Raw genomic sequence first — 21989 nt, forward strand, 5'->3', positions numbered from 1 at the left:
AAATAATTACAAAATGGCTACTAGTTCAAATATTATTTCCAACTTAAAGTTTTATACCTCTTATTAAACACCCTTTACAATCTCATTTTATCTCCACTATTTTGTTTTTGAAAGAAAATGATTAAACAAGGTATGTACTTACATTTCCTCAGTTTTCAAAGGCAATGTATTAAAACGTGTCTGATAGGTCTTAGGCCTTGAGATGCTTACTGTGAATGGGACCTTAAAAATAAAATGTATAACTTCTATTCAACATCGATACAATTTTTCAAACAAAAGACTTACCTTAAATCCAGGTTCGTCAAAACAGGGAAACAGTCTTCGTGCATTATGCGGCCTCATATAAGTTGCCAAATAGTGTTTCTTTTCAGCATTTGTTCCTTCGGTATAACTACCCTTGAACAGGCCTTCTGTACTTTCCCAGATCTCTCCATTAAATCGTATCTCCAATTCGCATTCGGTTCCTTGAGCAATGGTTTCCTTCAAATAGATAACATAAACCGTCTTCTTAGGCATCCTATCAGCCCTCTGAATTGCAACATCCTCATACTCAATACTGGCAGCTGCTGCATCTGCTGCGGAACCCCTTCAATGAGATGAAATTTATTTCTGACAAATTTTCCAATTCAGTTCGACAACATCAACAATTTCTTAAATAATTACTCTGTTCTTCGCTTGATTCTTCGCAACTTAATGTCTTTCTCGTAGATATTCAAGTCGTAATGCGCATGCAGAGAGATCTTCTTGGTCTCTTCGTTCCAGCTGAGATTCATGCGAATGTCACCTTCGAAGGTACTCTCCTCGAGATTTGGGCGCAAATTCAAAATGTAAGAGGTTGGAATGACGTCTTTGGAGAGGCGAGCATCTGGGATGAGAGCATGTGACGCAGATAGATCAATGCTACGTTTTTGTCGAATCTGTTTATAAGGAAGTGGTTAGTTATTTGGACAAATTTAAATAAGTTCATTATATTTTCGTCAATATTTACGTCAACAATATACCCATTGCAAAGTGACAGAATCGTCCCCAAGAGTAGGAACGATATGATGGAATTCATACCGCAACGGGCGATCTGAAAGAAAAAAAAATACATTTTTCAAAAATACATATTTTTGAAACTCTTTGATGCTATTTAGATGTATACATTTATTTTCGCGTTATGTGGAAATGGAAGAAATAAATTAAAAGTCAATATCAAAGGAAATTCTTAAGAGATTGTTGACAAATTAGAAACAATCATTGAATATGCAAATATTTATCAACAACAAAAAAAACAGGGGCAACGATCTTAATTAAATTGTATTTCTTTGTTTATCAATTTGTATCTGATTCTGGGAACAATATATCTTAGAGATTATAGAGGAAAGAGAATTTCTTCAATAACACTGCAAACATTTTATTGACAGTTTATTAAAACAAAGAACACCAAAATATTTGTAATCATGGCATTGATTACACTGGTCAGAAAGTTGCAATCAAATCCCACTTTTACGATGGGTTTTAATGGCTTCAATTCAAATCTGACTCCAAAATCAGTCGTTCACGTCAGGTTTTTGAGGTATAATTCGATGAAATTCGTAACACGTAACGGTTTTTGTTTAGAGGCATAGAAATTTATATTGGCAGCACTGTTTTAACTGGCGACCATTAAGTCAATTGTCAAATAGTGATGTGATAAATCCCAAGTTATCAAAGTAATCGATTACACACTCGAGTAACGATAACCAGTCGAATCGATAACTTCTAGTTATTTTTGGATTTGATTTCTTTTAGTTACTTTTGGACTTGCATTTGAAAGATATTTTTGGATTTAATTTTGTTTGTTTTTGAAAAATAAAAATATTTATTGCCAATGAAAGTTTAATTAACTAGTTCGGTTAATCAATCAATTGTTATGCGCAAAATAAATCAATTTATTATTGATCTGGATACATCAAAACAGAAATGTACTGCTTTTAAATTCTATTGGGAAATATAAATTGATTTATTTTTGATTTAAGATCTAGATTGTAAGGCAGATTTACCAAATTTTTGCACTAATACAAATGCAGCAATACAAACATTTTTAGTTGATAATTTGACAGCTCTTCCTCTACCGAAATCGTTAATAAGTACATGTACATGTCAAAAGCACCAAGAAAAAATAAACAAATTTAACGGTAATCTGAATTTACCCATGAAAATATAAATATTGAGCGCTGCGTAATTAAACCAGGAATTCAAAAAGTGGAATTAAAATAGATAAGAACCAGTTGTAACGATCCAGAATAGATACGGTAATTTCTGTAGTGCTTTTGACGATACCTGCCGACGACAAGTCCAGTGGAGATTCTCAGTACTAGTAAGGATTTTAGTTGGATCATTGTGAGCATTTACGGAACACTTCCGAAGTAAATGAGGTCCGACTTTGCAGTATTGAAACATAAACACGCTTCAGCTTTTTGAGTTCACCTGACGTTTACGAGTTCAGCCATAGAAATTCAATGCATGCACCATCAGGCTTCAACCTCACGTTTCATTTGAAAATCGTAAGGAAATAACCTAATGTTACGTTATGTGACTCCAAACGGAAGCTCTAGTTCAAATTTGCTAAACATTTGCTTTGTCTGACAGCTCAACCGATGTAAATAAGTCAATAAACAAAATACATTTGCTTTTGGAGGAATTCCCATTGGTTATTATAAGCTGTGTAAGCTTCTTCCGCGATAAATTTAATTCTTTTCGATTTCAAAACACATGTTTTTTATTTTGAGAAAAAAAAATCAGTTGCTAATGACAGAAGGGCCATTTTAGAAATGTCATATTGGAAGTATCAACTTCACGCAACTTCAAAGTACGCAGACAAAACCGAAGTTGAAGCGTGTTTGTGTTTCAGCCAGGAATTATCGGCGTACAGAAGGATCATGCAGTTGACGGGGTTAGGTTGGTCGGAATTCAGAAATCTATGTTGCATTTCTGCAATTTTACGAAGAATTTGTGCGAAAAAGAAAAGGGAAAACAATTCTTATGAGTGCAATTGGAAAGCCAAGCATGTGAAGTTTATGGATAAGGCCTTCAACCCATACGCTATCAAATGCTTTCTCAACATCCAGAAGGCAAACAATGGTGACATGATGGCTATTAAGGGCTGAGGCGATGTCGTTTTGAAACTTTAGCAAACGATAAAGCTTCGAGTGTTTTTTTCTGAAAACCAAAACGCGTGTCAGGAATTATGCTGTTTTCACAGCAGATTTTTTTGGAGTTTCCTGAGTATAAGTTCCTCCAAGAGTTTGTTGATATTTCTAAGGAGAGATACGTTCTTAGGAGTTTTCCATTTATGGGAAAATAAGTAATTGTTTACAACGATTGTCAGGAATACAAACACTGTTGTAGCCTCTCTAGGATGAAGTTAGATACCCCATCTGGCCCTGTTGACTTCTTTGGCTTTCAGTTATTTATTATTTCTAAAGTTTCCTCGGTTGTGCTAAAGTCTTGGCTGTCAACAGAGTTTGTTGGATACAATCTTCCACTTCGTCAAGGAAATGTGTTTTGGGGGTAAAGTTAATTTCGAAGTGGTTGGCAAAAACTTCCACTATGTCAACCACTGATGTCATCTCGGTGTTATTGCTCATCATGTCTTGAAGGCGTCACCCGTGGCATGATTTTTAGTGCATTGGACTGTCATGAAAGAGGTACTGCCTCTTACGAGGAATTGACAAATTTTCCAAGAGTAATTGTTGTCATAAAAAAGTGCTTTCTCAAATTAGCCGTTCGGATTCGGCATATAAACTGAGAGTTGTGAGTCACTAGGCCCTAGTTCTCAACGGACTTATCATTATTATCATCTATCAATTTAAATGCTCTACGTTCAATACTATCCAAAAGGCTTAAGTAAGTTGCAGGAGCACCAGCCCATTGATGGGAGTTATACTCAAGCTTTGGACGTATATAAGTCTTGTAGATAACAGCCAGATAAGAAGGGGTAAAATATTTCTTGCATCGCCTAAGGAAACCCAAACATCTTGCGGCACTTTTGACGACATCGCGTATGTGGTCATTCCACAAATGGTGGTTGGGGACACACATACCGAGAATATCGAGGTGTTCAATCTCATTGATGCAAGTGCCATCCATGGATAATGGCAATGGAAGTATATCTTGCTTTAACGATACAAGACAAGACGGTTTTTTAATGCCCATTGAACAACACTGTTTAGACCGCAATTTAATGAGCTTATCATATTTTGTAGTTGTAGATCCACATCCGAAGAAGAGGAATGTGAGTCAGAAAACGAATATGAAAAAGTAAGAGTCAGCGAAACAATGTATTGGATTAGATGTTGCAGGCAGAAGATCCTTAATAAAAATGAAATGTGAGATAGAACAGAGCCTTGGGGCACACCAGCATTTGTTTTATGGTTTTCAGACTTGAATCCATCCAATACTACTTGTATTGAACGATCCGAAAGGTAATTACTAATCCAATGAAGCAGGGATTCATGAAAACCGAAATCAAGCATTTTCGATAAGAGAGCTTGAAGCCAAACCCTATCAAATGCTTTTTAAATATCAAGTGCAATAATCTTACTTTCTCCAAAACGATGTAAAGATTTGCTCCACTGTTCGGTGAGATGAACCATGAGATCAACAATGGACCTATTGCTTTAAAAGCCGTACTGATGGTCATTAAAAAGCTTTCGATCTTCAAGATATTTCCTTAGCTGATAATTTATCAGCGTTTCTATGACCTTGGAAAGAAGGGACGTAAGTGCAATCGGTCGGTAATTAGACGGTGAGGAAGATTCGCATTTTTTGAGGATGGGCTGGACAAATGCAGTTTTCCATCCTCTCGGAACGAGACCTGAGGAGTAGGATGTTGAAGAACACCTCTTCAGAACAATAGCAGGGATACCATCCGGACCAGCGGATTTATGTGTGCTTATAACTCTAAGGATTCTTGCCACAGTACGAGTGCGAAAAAAGATTGGTCCCATAGAATCACTAACTCGCTCAAGTACAGGCGTTGTCATAACACTCACTGGCAACGTAGAATTAGTGGCGAACTGCCTAGAAATGAGATTAGCTTTCTCTTAAGAGCTTACAAAAGGAGTATCATTAACAACGAGCGTAAGAACCGAGGAAAAGGAAGAATTCGTCATGTTTTTTACAAGTGACCAAAAATTTGTACTGCCTTTGGGACATAACAGTATTTTTTGAAGTAATTTTATCTATCAATTTTATTTATCATGTATAAATTTGGTCCATCGGATATGGGCATTGCAGGCCTTCCTGGCTTGTTTGAACTTTTCCAGCTTTCCTCAGTACGGTTGGCTTTATAGCAACGGAAACTTACCCCTTTGGCCATAAATAACCTCTTTACAGCTCAAATCGAACCATGCGTTTTTCTTACGTCTGATACTTTTAACCCTACTCGCGATAAAAGTTCTCATTTCCAGGAGAATCAAACTTGTGATTGTGAGGAAGCATAGTAACCAGTTAAAGATCCTGAAGTAATTATTGAGACCGTCCCAGTTGGCTTTCTCGTATTACGGTTCTCTTAGGAGCTCTTTCTTTAACTGAACAGTTTTGACACGAGAAATTTGCTGATATAACACAAGGGTCAGATGAGCCTAGAGGAGATAGAACACTAGAAGTGTACTTATCAGGATCAGAGGTAAGAAACAAGTAAAGAGTGTTTTCTGCTCGACCTTCAACGTCCGGTATTCGGGTGGGCTCGTTAACCAGATGAGTTAGGTGGTTAAACTCATCGAAGATCTCAGCACACACTCCATCGGGTATTATCTGGCCTGAATGTTGAAGCCATTAAGAATTGTGTACATTAAAATCGCCCGTAACAACGATTTCAGTGCGAGGATAGGACGAAACAATTCTTTGGCTGGAATCAGACATAGCATCAAATTCACGAGAAGTTGATACTCTGTCTAAATTTGGGCTTCGATAAAGGAAGCAGTAGTGAATGATTTGCTTATTTACGGAGAATTTAAACAACATATAAGTAACTATAAAAGCACTATAACTGTTAAAACACAAATCCAAAGTGAACACAATCAAAATTTGTCAGAAGTGACTGATAAAATAACAATGTCAAATGAAATCAAACGAATCAGATGTACAAATAAAAAAGAAGAAATATGTGTACTTTGCACACAAAATACTATACCTTACCTTTACCCTCCAACTCATAAACAGTTAATTTTATATTGTTCATGTTCTTTTCATACTCATATACCATTACGTAATAGCGTTTGACGTTTGAATACGTATGGCAGGTATAAAGTGGTTGTGACTTGTGTGTACATTGTACAATGTCAAGCCACATTCGGTGAACGTAGCCGCTACGCTATAGGAAGGTAGAGACAGCAACAGCAGAGTGTGACTGTACTAAATGAAATACCCAAAGAGTTCTCTTTCTCTATGTTCAGTATTCAGTTCAGTTTTTCAGTAGTTTAGTTTAGTGTTCATTCTTGTTTCGAAGTCTAAAGGTTTGTTTCTATCTTCGTAATTATTGTTTTTGATTCAGGTTTCATAGAAAAGAAAACAAAAAGACAAGATTTTCATAAAAATGCCACGACCCAAAAACGATTCGCTACTTGCTTTATTCAAGACAAATGATTCAGACCAAATTGTTTGTTTCAATGGAAAATGTGACGGAAAGGTTTTATACAAACATAGTGCGAATTTAGAGCGACATTTAAAACTACTTCATCCATTAATGTATTCTTCTTATATGAAGAATAAAAAGTTCCTTAAATTTCCTCGTAAGCTAAACTTTGAGAAGAGATTAATTGATTTGGTGCGTGAACATCCGATTTTGTGGGATAAATTTAATAAAGATCGCTTCAATGGAGATCTATTGATCAAAGCGTGGCATGATGTAAGCTTTAAAATGGAAGTAACGGGTAAGTTTTGGCTTAATTTAAGTGTCTAATTTTAACTTTTGATGTTATGTCTTTATGTGTACGCGCCTTGAACTTTCTTTCATACCAAAATTTACTTACTTGTCTACTTGTTTTGATCGAATGTTTGAAACCTTTTCGAGTTGAATATTTATCGTGCAGAGCACTGCGTACTCAAATAGGAATGATATGAGTGTGATGGTGTGTAATGAATGTGAACTCATAGTTTAAATATTCATAAGTAGGGTGTTGCGAACTGACTCATGTTTATTACTTGCACATAGGCAGGTGAAATTTGTTTACCGTACTTTACAGAAGTTCAAAGTAATATAATTTTTAAATTATTTTGAATACAAATAGGTACTCTTATAAATGTTCGAACTTACCGAAAGCTCTCAAGTTGATCAACTAAAGAGTTGATACAAACCTGAAAATTGAGAGACAAGTTAAAATTTGTTTTTCTCCAGTATGTTTTAAGTCTCAATTCGAGATCTATGCGAGATCTCTTTGCTAGGCAGTTCTCCGCCAATTCAACGCTGCCATTGAGTGTTATGACTCCGCCTGTACTTGATCGAGTTAATGATTCTATGGGGCAAATCTTTTTTCGCACTCGTACTGCAGCGAGAGTCCTAAAAGATCTTAACATACATAAATCTGCTGGTCCGGATGGTATCCCCGCTATTGTTCTGAAGAGGTGTTCTTCATCGCTGGCAAAACCACCGCGTAGGCTTTTTTATCTGTCCTACTCCTCAGGTCTCGTTCCGAGCGGATGGAAAACCTCATTTATCCAGCCTATTCCCAAAAAAGGCGAATCTTCCTCACCGTCTAATTATCGACCGATTGCACTTACGTCCCTTCTTTCCAAGGTCATGGAAACGCTGAATAATTATCAGCTCAAGAAATATCTTGAAGAAGGGAAGCTTCTTAATGACCGACAGTATGGGTTTCGTAGCAATATGTTCACTGGTGATCTCATGGTTCATCTCACCGAACAGTGCAGTGGAGCGAATCTTTACATCGTTTTGGAGAAAGTAAGATTATTGGACTTGATATTTCAATATTTGATAGGGTTTGGCATCAGGGTCACTTATCGAAAATGCGTGCTTTCGGTTTGCATAAATCCCTCCTTCATTGGATTATTAATTACCTTTCGAATCGTTCAATACAAGTTGTATTGGATGGATTCAAGTCTGAAAACCACAAAATAAATGCTGGTGTGCCCCAGGGCTCTGTTCTATCTCCAACACTCTTTCTCATTTTTATTAATGATCTCCTGTCTGCAACATTTAATTCAATACATTGTTTCGCTGACGATAGTACTCTTAGCTTTTCATATTCGTTTTCGGATTCACACCCCTCTTCTTCGGATGTGGAACTGCAACGACAAAATATGATAAGCTCATTAAATTCCGACCTAAACAGCATTGTACAATGGGGAATAAGAAACCGCATGGAATTTAATGCTTCGAAAACGCAATGCTGTCTTGTATCGTTAAAGCGAAATATACCCCCGCTGCCATTATCCATAAATGGCACTTGCATCGAGGAAACTGAACATCTCGATATTCTTGGTATGTGTATCACCAACCACCTTTTGTGGAACGATCACATACGCGCTGTCGCCAAAAACACCGCAAGATGTTTGGGTTTTCTAAGGCGAGGCAAGAAGTTTTTCTCCCCTTCTGATCTAGCTGTTATTTACAAGACTTATATACGTCCAAAGCTTGAGTATAACTCATCTGGGCTGGTGCTCCTGCAACTTACTTAAGCCTCTTAGATAGTATTAAACGTAGAGCATTTAGATTGATTGGTGATATTACCATCATAAGAACATTTACGTCACTTGAACATCGTCGAAATGTTTCTTGTCTCACCCTGTTTTACCGTTATTTTAATGGTTTACGCTCTAGAGAAATAGCCAGCTGCATTCCTCCCCTTAAACAGTTCAACTGTAATACTCGCGCTTCTAGGAATGCTCATCAATATACCCTCGAGCCCATCTTCGGTCGTACTGTCAAGTATAGAGATTCGTTCTTTAGCCGTACTATGCGAATGTGGAATGCCTTACCACACTCTGTCTTTCCCAGCTATTGCAATATTCAGGAATTCAAAACCAATGTGCACCGACATCTACTTTCAACCCCTCTCGCCCTTTCCTAGTGCTCACACTGTGTCTACATAATGAAGGTAATATATCCCCTTGAGTGTGCGCTTATTATAAAACAAAAAAATATTATAGAATTTAAAGTTTTCGTTGACATTTTATTCCTCAACTTATTTTAAACAATATTCATCGTGCTAAAAATGCCTTCCCCTTGGGCATTTCAATGTGGAAGTGACATTACTGTTTTAGCAAGTTGGAATGATTCTTCATAAGTATCGACACTAGCTGCGTTTTTGAAACTTATCCTCAAAACTTAACGCTATCTTGAAGTTTTTGCCATTTTACAAAATTAATATTTTATCTTGGTTTCAATTTTTTTCTATTTTGTCTTCATGTAACCCTTAATTTTTTGCAAGATCAATTATAGAACGATCTTTTGCAAAAGTCGCTAGAATTACTTTTGAAAATTCCGCTATACTAGGTGTTTTCAAAAAGTACCCGGAATTTTCGTTTTTTTTTCAAAAAATATTTATTTATTCGTTTACATCAATGTCCCCTTCAAAGTAGTCCCCCCAGATGTAATACACTTTTGCCAGCGTTTTTTTTCAATCTCCGAAGCACTCTTGATATTCACTTTATGGTATAATGTTCTTAGGCATTCTCAGCGATTCGGCCTTTATTTCTTAGATCAAGGAAAAACAATGTCATTTCATGGGTCTCCTTCCCCTTGGGCATTTCAATGTGGAAGTGACATTACTGTTTTAGCAAGTTGGAATGATTCTTCATAAGTATCGACACTAGCTGCGTTTTTGAAACTTATCCTCAAAACTTAACGCTATCTTGAAGTTTTTGCCATTTTACAAAATTAATATTTTATCTTGGTTTCAATTTTTTTCTATTTTGTCTTCATGTAACCCTTAATTTTTTGCAAGATCAATTATAGAACGATCTTTTGCAAAAGTCGCTAGAATTACTTTTGAAAATTCCGCTATACTAGGTGTTTTCAAAAAGTACCCGGAATTTTCGTTTTTTTTTCAAAAAATATTTATTTATTCGTTTACATCAATGTCCCCTTCAAAGTAGTCCCCCCAGATGTAATACACTTTTGCCTGCGTTTTTTTTCAATCTCCGAAGCACTCTTGATATTCACTTTATGGTATAATGTTCTTAGGCATTCTCAGCGATTCGGCCTTTATTTCTTAGATCAAGGAAAAACAATGTCATTTCATGGGTCTCCTTCCCCTTGGGCATTTCAATGTGGAAGTGACATTACTGTTTTAGCAAGTTGGAATGATTCTTCATAAGTATCGACACTAGCTGCGTTTTTGAAACTTATCCTCAAAACTTAACGCTATCTTGAAGTTTTTGCCATTTTACAAAATTAATATTTTATCTTGGTTTCAATTTTTTTCTATTTTGTCTTCATGTAACCCTTAATTTTTTGCAAGATCAATTATAGAACGATCTTTTGCAAAAGTCGCTAGAATTACTTTTGAAAATTCCGCTATACTAGGTGTTTTCAAAAAGTACCCGGAATTTTCGTTTTTTTTTTTCAAAAAATATTTATTTATTCGTTTACATCAATGTCCCCTTCAAAGTAGTCCCCCCAGATGTAATACACTTTTGCCAGCGTTTTTTTTCAATCTCCGAAGCACTCTTGATATTCACTTTATGGTATAATGTTCTTAGGCATTCTCAGCGATTCGGCCTTTATTTCTTAGATCAAGGAAAAACAATGTCATTTCATGGGTCTCTTCAACTTTGAAAACAGGAAAAAGTCACACGGAGCCATATCTAGTGAATATGGAGGTTGGGGCATGACTACGGTATTGTTATTGGCCAACAAATTACGAACAAGCAACGACGAGTGAGCAGGTGCGTTATCGTGGTGCAAAAGCCATGAATTGTTTTTCTATAAATCTGAGCGTTTTTTCGGATTTCTTCGCACAAACGTCGCATATCTTCAAGGTATTTCTCCTTATTAACCATACGATCTTGTGGTAAGATCTCTTGATGCACTATGCTATTATAATCGAAGAAAACAGTAAGCAAAACCTTCACATTTTATCGAACTTGACGTACTTTTTTCGTTGGTGACGTTGGATGCTTCCAGGTGGACGATTGTGCTTTGCTTTCGATATCATAACCCTACACCCAAGTTTCATCACCAGTTATGACCCTTTCAAGCGAACTTGGTCATACACTGTTTTAACAAGCAAAAATCGCCGAGCACACAAAAATACTTCGAACCTTAGCAACTACCACAGACAAAGTAAACAGTGAATATAGCTGAAAATTGCATCATACACAATACGAAACAAATTTTGACCTTCGGACTTTCCAGATCCGCGAAATTTAAAAATTCCGGATACTTTTTGAACACACCTCGTATATAGCGACAAAGTCGCTAAAACGGCAACACTGGTAAGGTTAGGTTAAAGTATAGCTGTCCGTGATGGAGTAGGGCACGCTTAGGCCTTAGTTTGATGGCCCATTGTGATATCATGTGAATCTTGATATTTCTTTTAAGCTCAATAAAACCAGTTAAAGTCCCTTACGAAACGTGAAAGATTGATTATGTTAATATGATAGATATCGTTATAGAAGAATTCTCCTAGGTAGTAAGTCTTGCCTTTTAAGCTAGAACAGGGCATGTACAGAGGCGGTAAGGAACTGTTTCCAACTTTGCCTCAATGATGAAACTTCTGCAAAAGTCATTTGAGAATCCGCCTTTCCGCGTGGATTGATTTCCTATTAGACAGTGGTCGGTTATGACACCGATTATTGAGCTTATACGCGATTTGCTTAGAGATAGCAAGCACCTTAAGCGCTTTAGAATCTAGTCAGATGTTTTTTTGTGACATGACACGTGGAGATGTTATTCCTCCTAATATTTGTAATCTTCATAGCGTCTTGCATTACCAATACTTTAAGTAAAAGGATTTGTAACACATTTGGCAGCACAAGTCAAACGTGGTAGAATGGGTTGTACTGTAAGATTTTTGGAATGGTAAAGTATTCCAAAATTTCCTGGAATGTCTCTATATCCCGGAACCCAGCAAGGGTGGATATTAAACTGTTGTTCCATCTCAATTAGAGATGATCGACAGTTATGGCTAAAACACAAACACGCTTCAGCTTCGGCTTCGCCTCACGTTTCATTTGACAATCGTAAGGAAAAGAACGTAATGTTTCGTAATGTGACTCCAAACGGAAGCTCTAGTTCAATTTTGCGTGAAAATTTGCTTTATCTGACTGCCAACAGTTGTAAAAAGTCAACAAACAAAATACATTTGCTTTTGGAGAGTTTCACATTGGTGATGTAAGCCCAACGTAACGCAGACGAAGCTGAAGCGTGTTTGTGTTTCAGCCATTATAGAGTTTGTAGAGGCAGAGATTTGATAGCGGCCTGACTATCTTCGAAAATACGGATATCAGATATTGATATCTTTAAGCGAGAACAAGACTTTTTTTCCCAAAAGTTTTCGCCTACAACGATTGAGAAGGCGGAATGAGAGACTTAATTTCAGTCGTTCAACGTCATCCACAATGGTTCCAGAATAGAGGAGATAGAACACCAGCTTGCGGTGTCCCTCTACGAATGAATCTTTTAGCGGAAGAGTTGCCCAGTTTTGAGTTAATTATTCTGCTAATCAGCATTAAATGAATTAACTCTCCTCCTTAACGCCTCCTTTCAATTGCCAACAATTCTTTTTCTCTAGCTTTACTTTCTTAGAAATACACCGAGAATTACTTTTGACATAAGAAGCGTGCAGGTCGCATTACAGAAAGTTTTCATCCCGCCTGTTGATTTATTTAAAACTTGAACAAAATGTCAATAACAATATTTTGTGCGAAATACAAAATTGTCTCTCTACTTTTCCGATAATTGTTGGTGCCCTAAGTCCGAACCCGGCTTCATTATCACCGCTTCACATCGAGTTTTAGAAATAATAAGTCTGTTTTTCGATATTTTCAAATATCATTTTCAAAATATTTGAGTGTTGAAAAAATTCTCATAAGTTGTAAATATGTACCTACCCTAAAAAGTCTTGAAAGAAACACTAACACAATAATGCTTTAACGGTTTATGACAAACAAAAGACAACAAATTTAAAAAAGTTTTTGGATAACGCATGCGTTTTTAAATTGTTGTTCAAACTGAAATACTAGTTTGGATCTCAAAACAGCATACGAAATTATTTCCTAAACCCTTTTTTTTCAAAACCATTAAAGCGCATAAGATTCGAGGCTGATATTGTCAATTGAAGACTCACAACTAATGAATGTTTCCAATAAACTATAGGTAGGTTAGGTTAGGTTAACGTGGCTGCGGATTTAGAATCCACACACTTAGGCCAAAAGAAAAAGCCCATTGTGATACCACAAGAATCTAGAGAATTGCTTCTTACTCGTCAAACCATTTTGAGCTTTTTATAAAGCGAAGGAGATATTTGATATCCTTTTTAGATAATTCACTGGGATTATCAAAAGAGTAGTCTCCCACATGAAGTTTGCGTCTTAGTGAAAGAGCAGGGCAAGTGCAGAGAAGGTGAGAGATTGTTTCCTCTTCTTCCTCGTCCATACAGCTCCTGCAGAAGTCATTTGAGGCTACACCAAGTCGTATTGCGTGTCCCGTAAGGACACACATTAGGGAGCTAATATAAGTCTGCTTTGAGATAACAAGTCTTTAGAGCTTTAGGTCCAGTGAAGGCCGTATGAGTGAAATAGGCATGACGGTTCCATTTTTAGCGAGTTCATCGGCTCTACAATTTCCTGTACTGTCTCTGTGGCCCGGCACCCAACATAGCTGAATGTTAAATTGCTGCGCCATCTCCATAAGAGACGATCGACAATCGTTTGAGATTGGTTGAGACACTGTCAAGAAATTTAATTGCAACCTGACTGTCAGAGAAGATGCGGATATATTTGATCGCTTAAATTTCCACTTGGAAGCGGAATGAGATGCTTAGATTAAGTTGTTCACACTGCTTCCAACTCCCTCATTTGTCTTGAATCCATCTGTATAAAAATGAATGCTTTTGTCATCCAGGAGTTTTTTTCCAAATTGGGGTTTTGGAATAGTGTAGTCTATGTACTTTGGTATAGAACCGAAGAGGTTCAAAATAATGGAGTGCCCCACATTGTTGTCGGCCCATTGAGATGAGGCATTGAGTCTTATAGCTATACTCGCTGCCACTTGTTTACTGAAGATGTGGAGGGTAGTCAGATGGAGGAGAGAATAAACTAGGTAAGATACTTACAAATTATAACATTATCTTGAATAAGCTAAAGTTGTGTGCTTACTTAATTTGTATGAGTACAAAATTGTTATAAAAACCAACAGCAAGCAATAAATTTCAAATGTGATAAAGATTAAGAATCTGGCATTTTTGACGCTTCAGATTCGGCTTCGCCTGACGTTTACGAGTTCAACCATATGAATTCAATGCGTGCTATCACAATGGAGCTTCGACCTCACGTTTCGTTTGACAATCGTAAGGAAAAGAACGTAATGTAACGTAATGTGACTCCAAACGGAAGCTCTAGTTCAATTATCTGAACATTTGCTTTGTCTGACAGCTCAACAGCTGTACAAAAATGTCAACGTACAAAACATTTGCTCTTTGGAGGGATGAAATAATAGAAATGTCATTCTAAGCAACCTTAAAGCAGGCCTATCGTAACGCAGACGAAGCTAAAGCTGAAGCCTGTTTGTGATTCAGCCATTAAGGTTATACGCAATATTTATAAATATTATAGAAAAAAAATTCAATAAATCTCTGGCATACAAAATAATTTTAATGCAATGCAATATTCGAAAACCTGATTAAAATAGCTGAAAATTGAGATTTTGCATAAAATCTAAAGTGCGTCTAATAATATGGCCAGGGGCTGTAATTACAGGAGACTCTTTGTAATCCCAAATTCCTCTAAGTCGAAGTTTCCTCTGACTTGAACTTTTTAGCTGTATTTTTGTATTTCCCTCAATTTTCCATACAAAAACTATCCCACTTGATTATTGATCTATTTTCTTTCTCCTTAAGTCGAATTGTATTCATTTGCAGAGCAATTTTTTTAAAATCTAGTGAAGACGCTTCTGTTCATAAGACAAAAGCCGACAAATGAAAAAAAAAAACAAATCTCAGAGGTGTTCAGAGGAATCAAACAGGCCGACTTATTTAATGTCGATAAAAGGAGACATGTTTGCCGACAAATTTCTTGGTTGGGACAAATATTTTGGAAGTAAGCACATCAAAGAAAAGTTTGACTTTTGTTTTAAGATCCAACTAGACTGAATGAAAGCTAAAGTCTCTGGTTATATGAACAATTCTCGTTGTTTCTAAAAAAAAACCTTACCGGTGGAGCAAACCATAGATCTAGGATGATATCAGATCTTTTCAGTAGTTGGCTTTTAAAATTTGATTCTTAATTTGGAGGATCAAAACGCAAGGTATTATTTTTCGGCGATAACTGTGTAGCTCACCCAAAAAAAGTGCAGGAAAAATTAAAATGTATATAAATTGATTATTTCGGTTTCAATTTAAGAGTACATTATAAGCACCGTCTTCTCACCAAAATCTTAAGGGTATGACAAACCAAAAATAGCAATATAATGTAATGTTATTTAATCTAGTTAATCGATAAAAAAATCTCTTACTCAAATTTTTTTTAAACTTTCTTGAACTCGACATAGTTTTGATATCCCCTAAAAGTTCCACTATAAGAGAGTCGACTGTAGTTACTAGTTTCTCGTAGATGTTCCACAACTTTAACTCTATTCACTAGTTCCTTAACTTTAATAATAAACATATGATTACTTTATTCAGAAACAGGAGGTAAAAGAATGACAATTTCTAACTGTCAACATTTGTATCTTATTTACAGTGCGAACGTGCAAAGATAGGTGGAAAAATCTGATAGAAAAATTTAAAACCGAATTAATTGAATATCCTGAACATATAACGGAAGAAACTGCCAATGGCAAAAAATTCGAATGTAAATCTAAATGGAAATACTTTCCGGATTTACTTTTTTTGCGCCAACAAAAAGATATTACCCCAAATCCTATGCAAACACAATTAGACGCAATGCAAAGCCTTGAATTAGATTATGTTAAAGAAGAAAGCAACCATTCATTTCTTCTGTTCAACGAAACACTCGAAGGTGGTTCAAGTCATTTCGAGTACGAAGCTAGAGATTCTGTGTTACAAGGTGAAAGAGAGGAATCTAGACAGACGGATGAAACGGGAGATTCAAGACTTCAAGAGTATAGGAATTCTTCAGAATCTCAAGACAATATGAAAGAATCAGGTACGCTTTCGGTTAATATGATTGAAGAATCATCAGAAGAAGATACCAGGAAACTCCAGGATAACCCACAATTTAAAGCTCAAAATGGTACAAATCAGTGTTCTAAAAGGACGGCTGACGCTTTTGATCAAATTGATGTTGAAGACGAATTTGAATGTTTTAAAAAGATGATCAGAACGATAAAAGACCAAGAGGTTAAAGTAAAGTCGGAAAGTGACAATGGACTCGCCAATGAATTAGATCCAGATAGAATGTTCTTATTAAGTCTTTGGCCATTTCTGAAAGCAATTCCCGATAGAAAAAAGCTTTATGTGAGACAGAGGATTCAAGGCGTCCTTTTGGATGAACAAGAACATTTATAACTATACATAAATACCTTTAGAGAGAAAATGATAAGAGTTACTATTTTAGATTTTTTCCTAACATCTGACTAGTTAAAGACACGAACCAAAATAGTGCTTATTAATAAAACTGAGTAATTTTAAGTGTACAAATATGTTTTATATTTAAAAATAAATAAGTTCAAATTTTTATGACATTTAATATTCAAAATAATTGTCTTTAATTTAAGGTTTTTTGGAAACAAAGACACAACCATACAAACCCGAGTTTAAAACTATATTTTATACTAGCTGTCCCGGCCACACGTTGCTGTGGCTAATGTTTTTTGTCATATTATTTTTGTTGCAAACTATTTAAGGGTAAAGGCAGGAAAACATCAAACATGGGCACAACAATTGTTATTTGCATATGTACATATATGCCCTTTGTAAAAAAACATGGCGACTGAAACATTAAAGCCGGTATACAAATTTACCGGTTTGGGATTTGAAGGACTTTAAACACAATTGATCAAAATTTGTGTACAGTTGATGTTAAGCAAAAATAAATACAAAAGAAAATGAGGATGGGATGCGACCTACACTGATAACTATCCACCCCGTTTGAATGAAATTAATTAAGAGATATCAAGAACTGAACATCAATTTTTACCAACTTTGCGTACTATTTTGTGTAGATTTTATTTTTTTATAAAAGTACGAACTGTTAGATTTTTATAAAAAAAAACTACTGAATATCGAAAAAAATATTTTCTGTGAAATAATAAAAGTTTAATGACAATATGTATTTTCAATTTCTGAAAAGCTATTTGAGTCCAAAAGTAAATTATTACCAAGTTTTAATATTTTTTTTTTAGGTTTTTCTTTTTTGTAAGAAAACTATAATGTCAAATTTTTGAAAAGATTTTTGAGTCAAAAATCAATTTTTACCAACTGTTGTTAGATTTTATTTTTAGATTTTATTTCTTGTAAAAAAAACTGTCAATTAGATTTTTCTCCAAATTTTACTGAATGATGGCAACAATGTTTCTAGTAGTTTAAAGCCAATATCTCAAAGTTTTCAAAAGATATTCGAGCCGAAAATCAATTGTTATCAACTTTTATTAATTTTGTTTGTTTATGTATATATTTTTTGTAAAAATCTGTCCAATCCGATTTTTCTTAAAATTTTTCAGAATTTTAAGAGTATAGGCTCTTTAATTAAAAACCAAATTTCTTATTAACAAAATATTTATGATGTTTTTTATTTTGAGTCTTTCATTTCGAATGAATTTATTAAATAATTTTATTCGTCAAAACAAAAATAATTAAAAACTCCATTTTAATATTATGATAAGTTAAAAGAACTCCTACAAAAGCAATATTTTTTAAAAGACAAAATTAGTTTAAATTCAATATCTCAAAGTTTTGAAAAGATAGTTGAGTCGAAATTCAGTTTTTACCATCTTTGAGTAATGTTTTTTTTAGAGTTTTATTTCTGATAAAAAAAATGTCAATTACATTTTTTTTTTCAAAATATTGTCGGAAGTCAAAAACATTATTCTTCGTTGAACACAATGGTTTTGGAGGTGAAATCGTATTTTAGTCGTAAAATCTCCGAGGTGACACATTTTTTTTTCAGTTTTTTTGATTTATAAAAGAACTATTAATTGGATTTTTTTTTCAAAAATATACTGGTTTGGTATCACGTTACAATATATTATATACAATTTTATTCAAGTCTCTAGCGTCATTGGTTAATGAGATATTTAGGGTTAACCAAAATGCTCATTTTTTTTTTAAACTGCTGTGGTAAAATAACCACCCACGCAATTTTCTTCAGAGCCCTTTTTGGTTCTTTCTGCCTTAATATCTGTGTAACAAAATTTATTTGAAGTCGATATCTCTTCTGGTTCTTGAAATATGGACGACGAAAAAACGCCGCGAACATACGGACGTACGTACAAACGCACGCACAGACATCTTTCTAAAAATCTTTTATTTCGAACGTTGAGAAATGTCAAAATTTTCAATTTGACAAATCGGACCCATTACAATAACTTTCTATGGAAAGTTAATAGGGTCTTGGCTTCGATCCCTGTCTATGACATCTAAAGTTTTTTCAGGGGTTCAAGATGAATTCTTGTCATGAAAAGTACTTTTTCAGTAATCGCACTCAAGAATGGTTGAGAGTTGTCAGTCACTAGGCCCTAGTTCTCAAACGGACTGTTGCGCCACCCAATTTTTTTTTATTTAAATATAAAATTTAACACTACAGATTATACCAACGGAAACTTACGGCTTTTACAACTGGAAGCTGAGTTCGTCCCCGAGAAGATTAGATATATAGAAGATTAGATATATAGAAGATCATCAATAGCATCAGCAAAAATTGATGCTAACGGAAGAAAATTCACAGAAATGTGTGAAACGATTGGGCTCACATTGTTGAATGGGCGAACAAGTAGCTATCCGGATTCCGGATGGACATTTAACATACATAAGAGGAACGGCTTGTTCCGTAATAGATAACTGGAAAATGGCTGGAGGTCGTAGAAGATTTAAAAATCGATGAGCTAGTCTATTCAGAACAATTACCGTTTCTTGTTACTTGTATATGGCGTACAGACGAATCATCCAGACATGAAATTGTTGCCAAAACTTAAGTGGAAAAATTCGAATTGGATCGATACAAAAATAAGCTAGACACCTTGGTGCCCTCCGTCTCTAACAGCGAGATTAACTCAATCCGGAACACAGACATCTTGGTTTCGTGCATAAACCAGGCAGCTAAGCCTTTCCAATCTGCACAAAATCAGAAATGGAGAGATCCATGGTTTCAAAGAGAATGCGAAGCTGCAAGAAAAAAATCTTTTGGATATCTAAAACTGCTACTCGTTCTGGAAAATAGCTCGCTCTCTCTATGGTATACCCTCCATTCAAACGCAAAAATTCTTATAAACATCCTAACACAACATTTTGAAAACTTGTTGAGCAAACCAACAAACCCCAACCAGTTGATGCTTCACGCTTCTCCACATTTGGAAAATGAAAGCTTGGACCATGTCTTCACCGTCCAAGAAGTCCTGGATGTGATACACAGATGCAAACCCAACAAAGCTCTAGGCGAAGACCGTGTACCGTATGAGTTTCTTAAAAACACGTCGTTAAACTTTATTGAATTGAAACTTTATTGAACAGATGCGTATAATTACTTATTTGATGTAGGAGAAGTACCAAAAAGTTTTACCAAAAATATTTTACTTCCCATATTTAAAAAAGGTGATACTAACGATCCAAACAATTATCGGGGCCTATCATTTCTGAACACCATAATAAAAATATTCACTGGCGTCATTCTAGACAGGCTCACAGCCTGGGGTAAAAAGTAATAACCTTTTGAGTGAGTTTCAAGCCGGCTTCAGGAAAGATTATTCGACAGTTGACAACATCTTTTCACTAACGTGCATAGGTAGATCTTATCTGGATAAAGGAACGAAATTATATACTTTCTTTATTAATTTCAAAGCAGCTTTCGATTCAGTCAATAGGGATGCATTGTTCTACAACTCAGTTTCCTGGGAATATCCACAAAAAAGTTGAAAATAATAAAATGCCTGTACGAAAACAATAAAACGCAATATTGGATGGAAACAAAGGATCGCCATGGTTTCAAACGACATCGGGGGTTAAGCAAGGCTGTCTTTAAAGCCCGCTTCTCTCAGTTCTGCCAGGTGGACTTTATTTTGCTGGTGTCGACAAACTGCGTTAATAAGAACAATTGATCTTTACTTAATCTATTTACGAATCCAAACGTTGTTACTTAGTGGGACTTATTTCGTTTATGAAAGTGGGACTTAATTCATTTAAGAAATATATTATTCAAGGGGGAGTTATTGCATTTTGAGTGGGAGTTATTTCATTTCAAGTAAATTTTCAAATCATTTCATTTTGGTGGAATTTATTTCGTTTTCAAAAGTGGGATTTATTTCGTGGGAGTTATTTCATTTTTTTAAGCAATTTTTGGTGGGACTTATTTCGTTTTTAAAAGTAGGACTTATTACGTGGGAGATATTTCATAGACCCGGAAATACTATCTAATTTTTAAATTCAACTTAAGCTTAAATTTTTGAACTTTAAATTTTATAAATAAAAAAAATTTAGGGTTTTTTTTTCAAAAAGTAAGTACATAGTCAGAATCTATTCGCCAATACGCAACTTTTGATACCAACTTTGATGAAAAATTCGAGAAATATTTTTGGTCCATACTACGACGCACGGGACGCCCTAATGTGTATGTGTACATTAAGAAGATAAACGAAACTAAAATAAAACTGCTATAAAACTATGTTTTCAAAGGAAGTGGTATCAATCTATTGATGTGCAATGTGTCTAATCTTTCAGTAACACACCCCCTCATAAAAGTCTTAATATTCGATTTAGAAACCCCATAAAACCTGTATTTCAGTTATATACAAATAATCAAACACCATTTCTTTGTTTTCTATGTTATTTATTATGTTTATGAATGATTTACAACAGCTTTATGGAAATTTATGCTAAATACAAATAATTCATCACCATCATCATCATCATCAACATTCATCAATGAATCTTAGGTCACGTGGTACCTACCTAGTTTTTTTATTTCTTCTTCAAATATTTGTATGGATTTATTTATGGTTTATTTTAAAAAATCGTTTGTCTATATGTATAGTGAAATCATTAAAGTGCTACTTAGTTTTTGCTAAAGTAAACATATCTACAAATGTTTATTGTTTTGTTTATAAAATGACATAAGCCCACGTTAAGTAATGAAAACAAGTAATTTCTATAGGTACAAGTGCAGACCTACGTCTCGAAAGTTGTTTTTTAAATTATGAATACAAAATTTCTAATTATAAAACAAATATCCCTTTTAGCTAAATACAATAAACAAAAACCAAACCGTCTGTAAAACTTTCTTTTTAAAATTTCTAAAATCTAAAACCTAAAATTCTTGGATCTTGGATAAGGTTACATACTTGCGGTGTGGTGTTGACTTTGAAGTTATTCTACATCTAAATGATATGCGAGTTGGCAAAAGCATCATCATCATCACTATCATCAGCTGTATTTTCAAGCGCGTAAATTATTGAGAAACAATTTTATAAACAAATAATGTACGATTCAAAAACAAAAACCTTGGTACATATACACAATTCTATACGAAATCTCTTAGACTTCTATTAGGCTTGCCAGATGTTAACAGAAATTATACCAATTACTTCCGGTTTGATTTTTTAAAATCAAAAATAGGAATGAATAGCCCGCTATTTGGGCAGCTGTCATTTTTGAGATTGTCATCTTTTGACA

General features: G+C 35.0%; 2 protein-coding genes across 2 annotated transcripts in view; one reads left to right on the forward strand and one right to left on the reverse strand.

The window, feature by feature from the left end:
• The window catches only part of LOC129953674 (aminopeptidase N), a 46162-nt gene that overhangs the window by 5427 nt on the left and 18746 nt on the right, over positions 1-21989 (reverse strand). The window contains exons 2-5 of the mRNA XM_056067004.1: positions 989-1072; positions 664-917; positions 286-586; positions 143-222 (exon numbers count right to left, since the gene is read on the reverse strand). Coding sequence (XP_055922979.1) covers positions 143-222; positions 286-586; positions 664-917; positions 989-1057 — 704 coding nt within the window. The 5' untranslated portion in view covers positions 1058-1072. The remainder of the gene's footprint in view (positions 1-142; positions 223-285; positions 587-663; positions 918-988; positions 1073-21989) is intronic.
• Positions 15897-16799, forward strand: LOC129953675 (uncharacterized). Its single transcript, XM_056067005.1, has one exon. The coding sequence runs from the start codon at positions 16071-16073 to the stop codon at positions 16674-16676; it is 606 nt and encodes a 201-aa protein (XP_055922980.1). The 5' UTR covers positions 15897-16070; the 3' UTR covers positions 16677-16799.

This window comes from Eupeodes corollae, chromosome 1, assembly GCF_945859685.1.
Source record: "Eupeodes corollae chromosome 1, idEupCoro1.1, whole genome shotgun sequence".
NCBI classification, from domain to species: domain Eukaryota; kingdom Metazoa; phylum Arthropoda; class Insecta; order Diptera; family Syrphidae; genus Eupeodes; species Eupeodes corollae.

Coding starts and splice junctions, on each gene's coding strand:
- LOC129953675 (XM_056067005.1), top strand. CDS start 16,071: ATGCAAACACAATTAGACGCAATGCAAAGCCTTGAATTAGATTATGTT.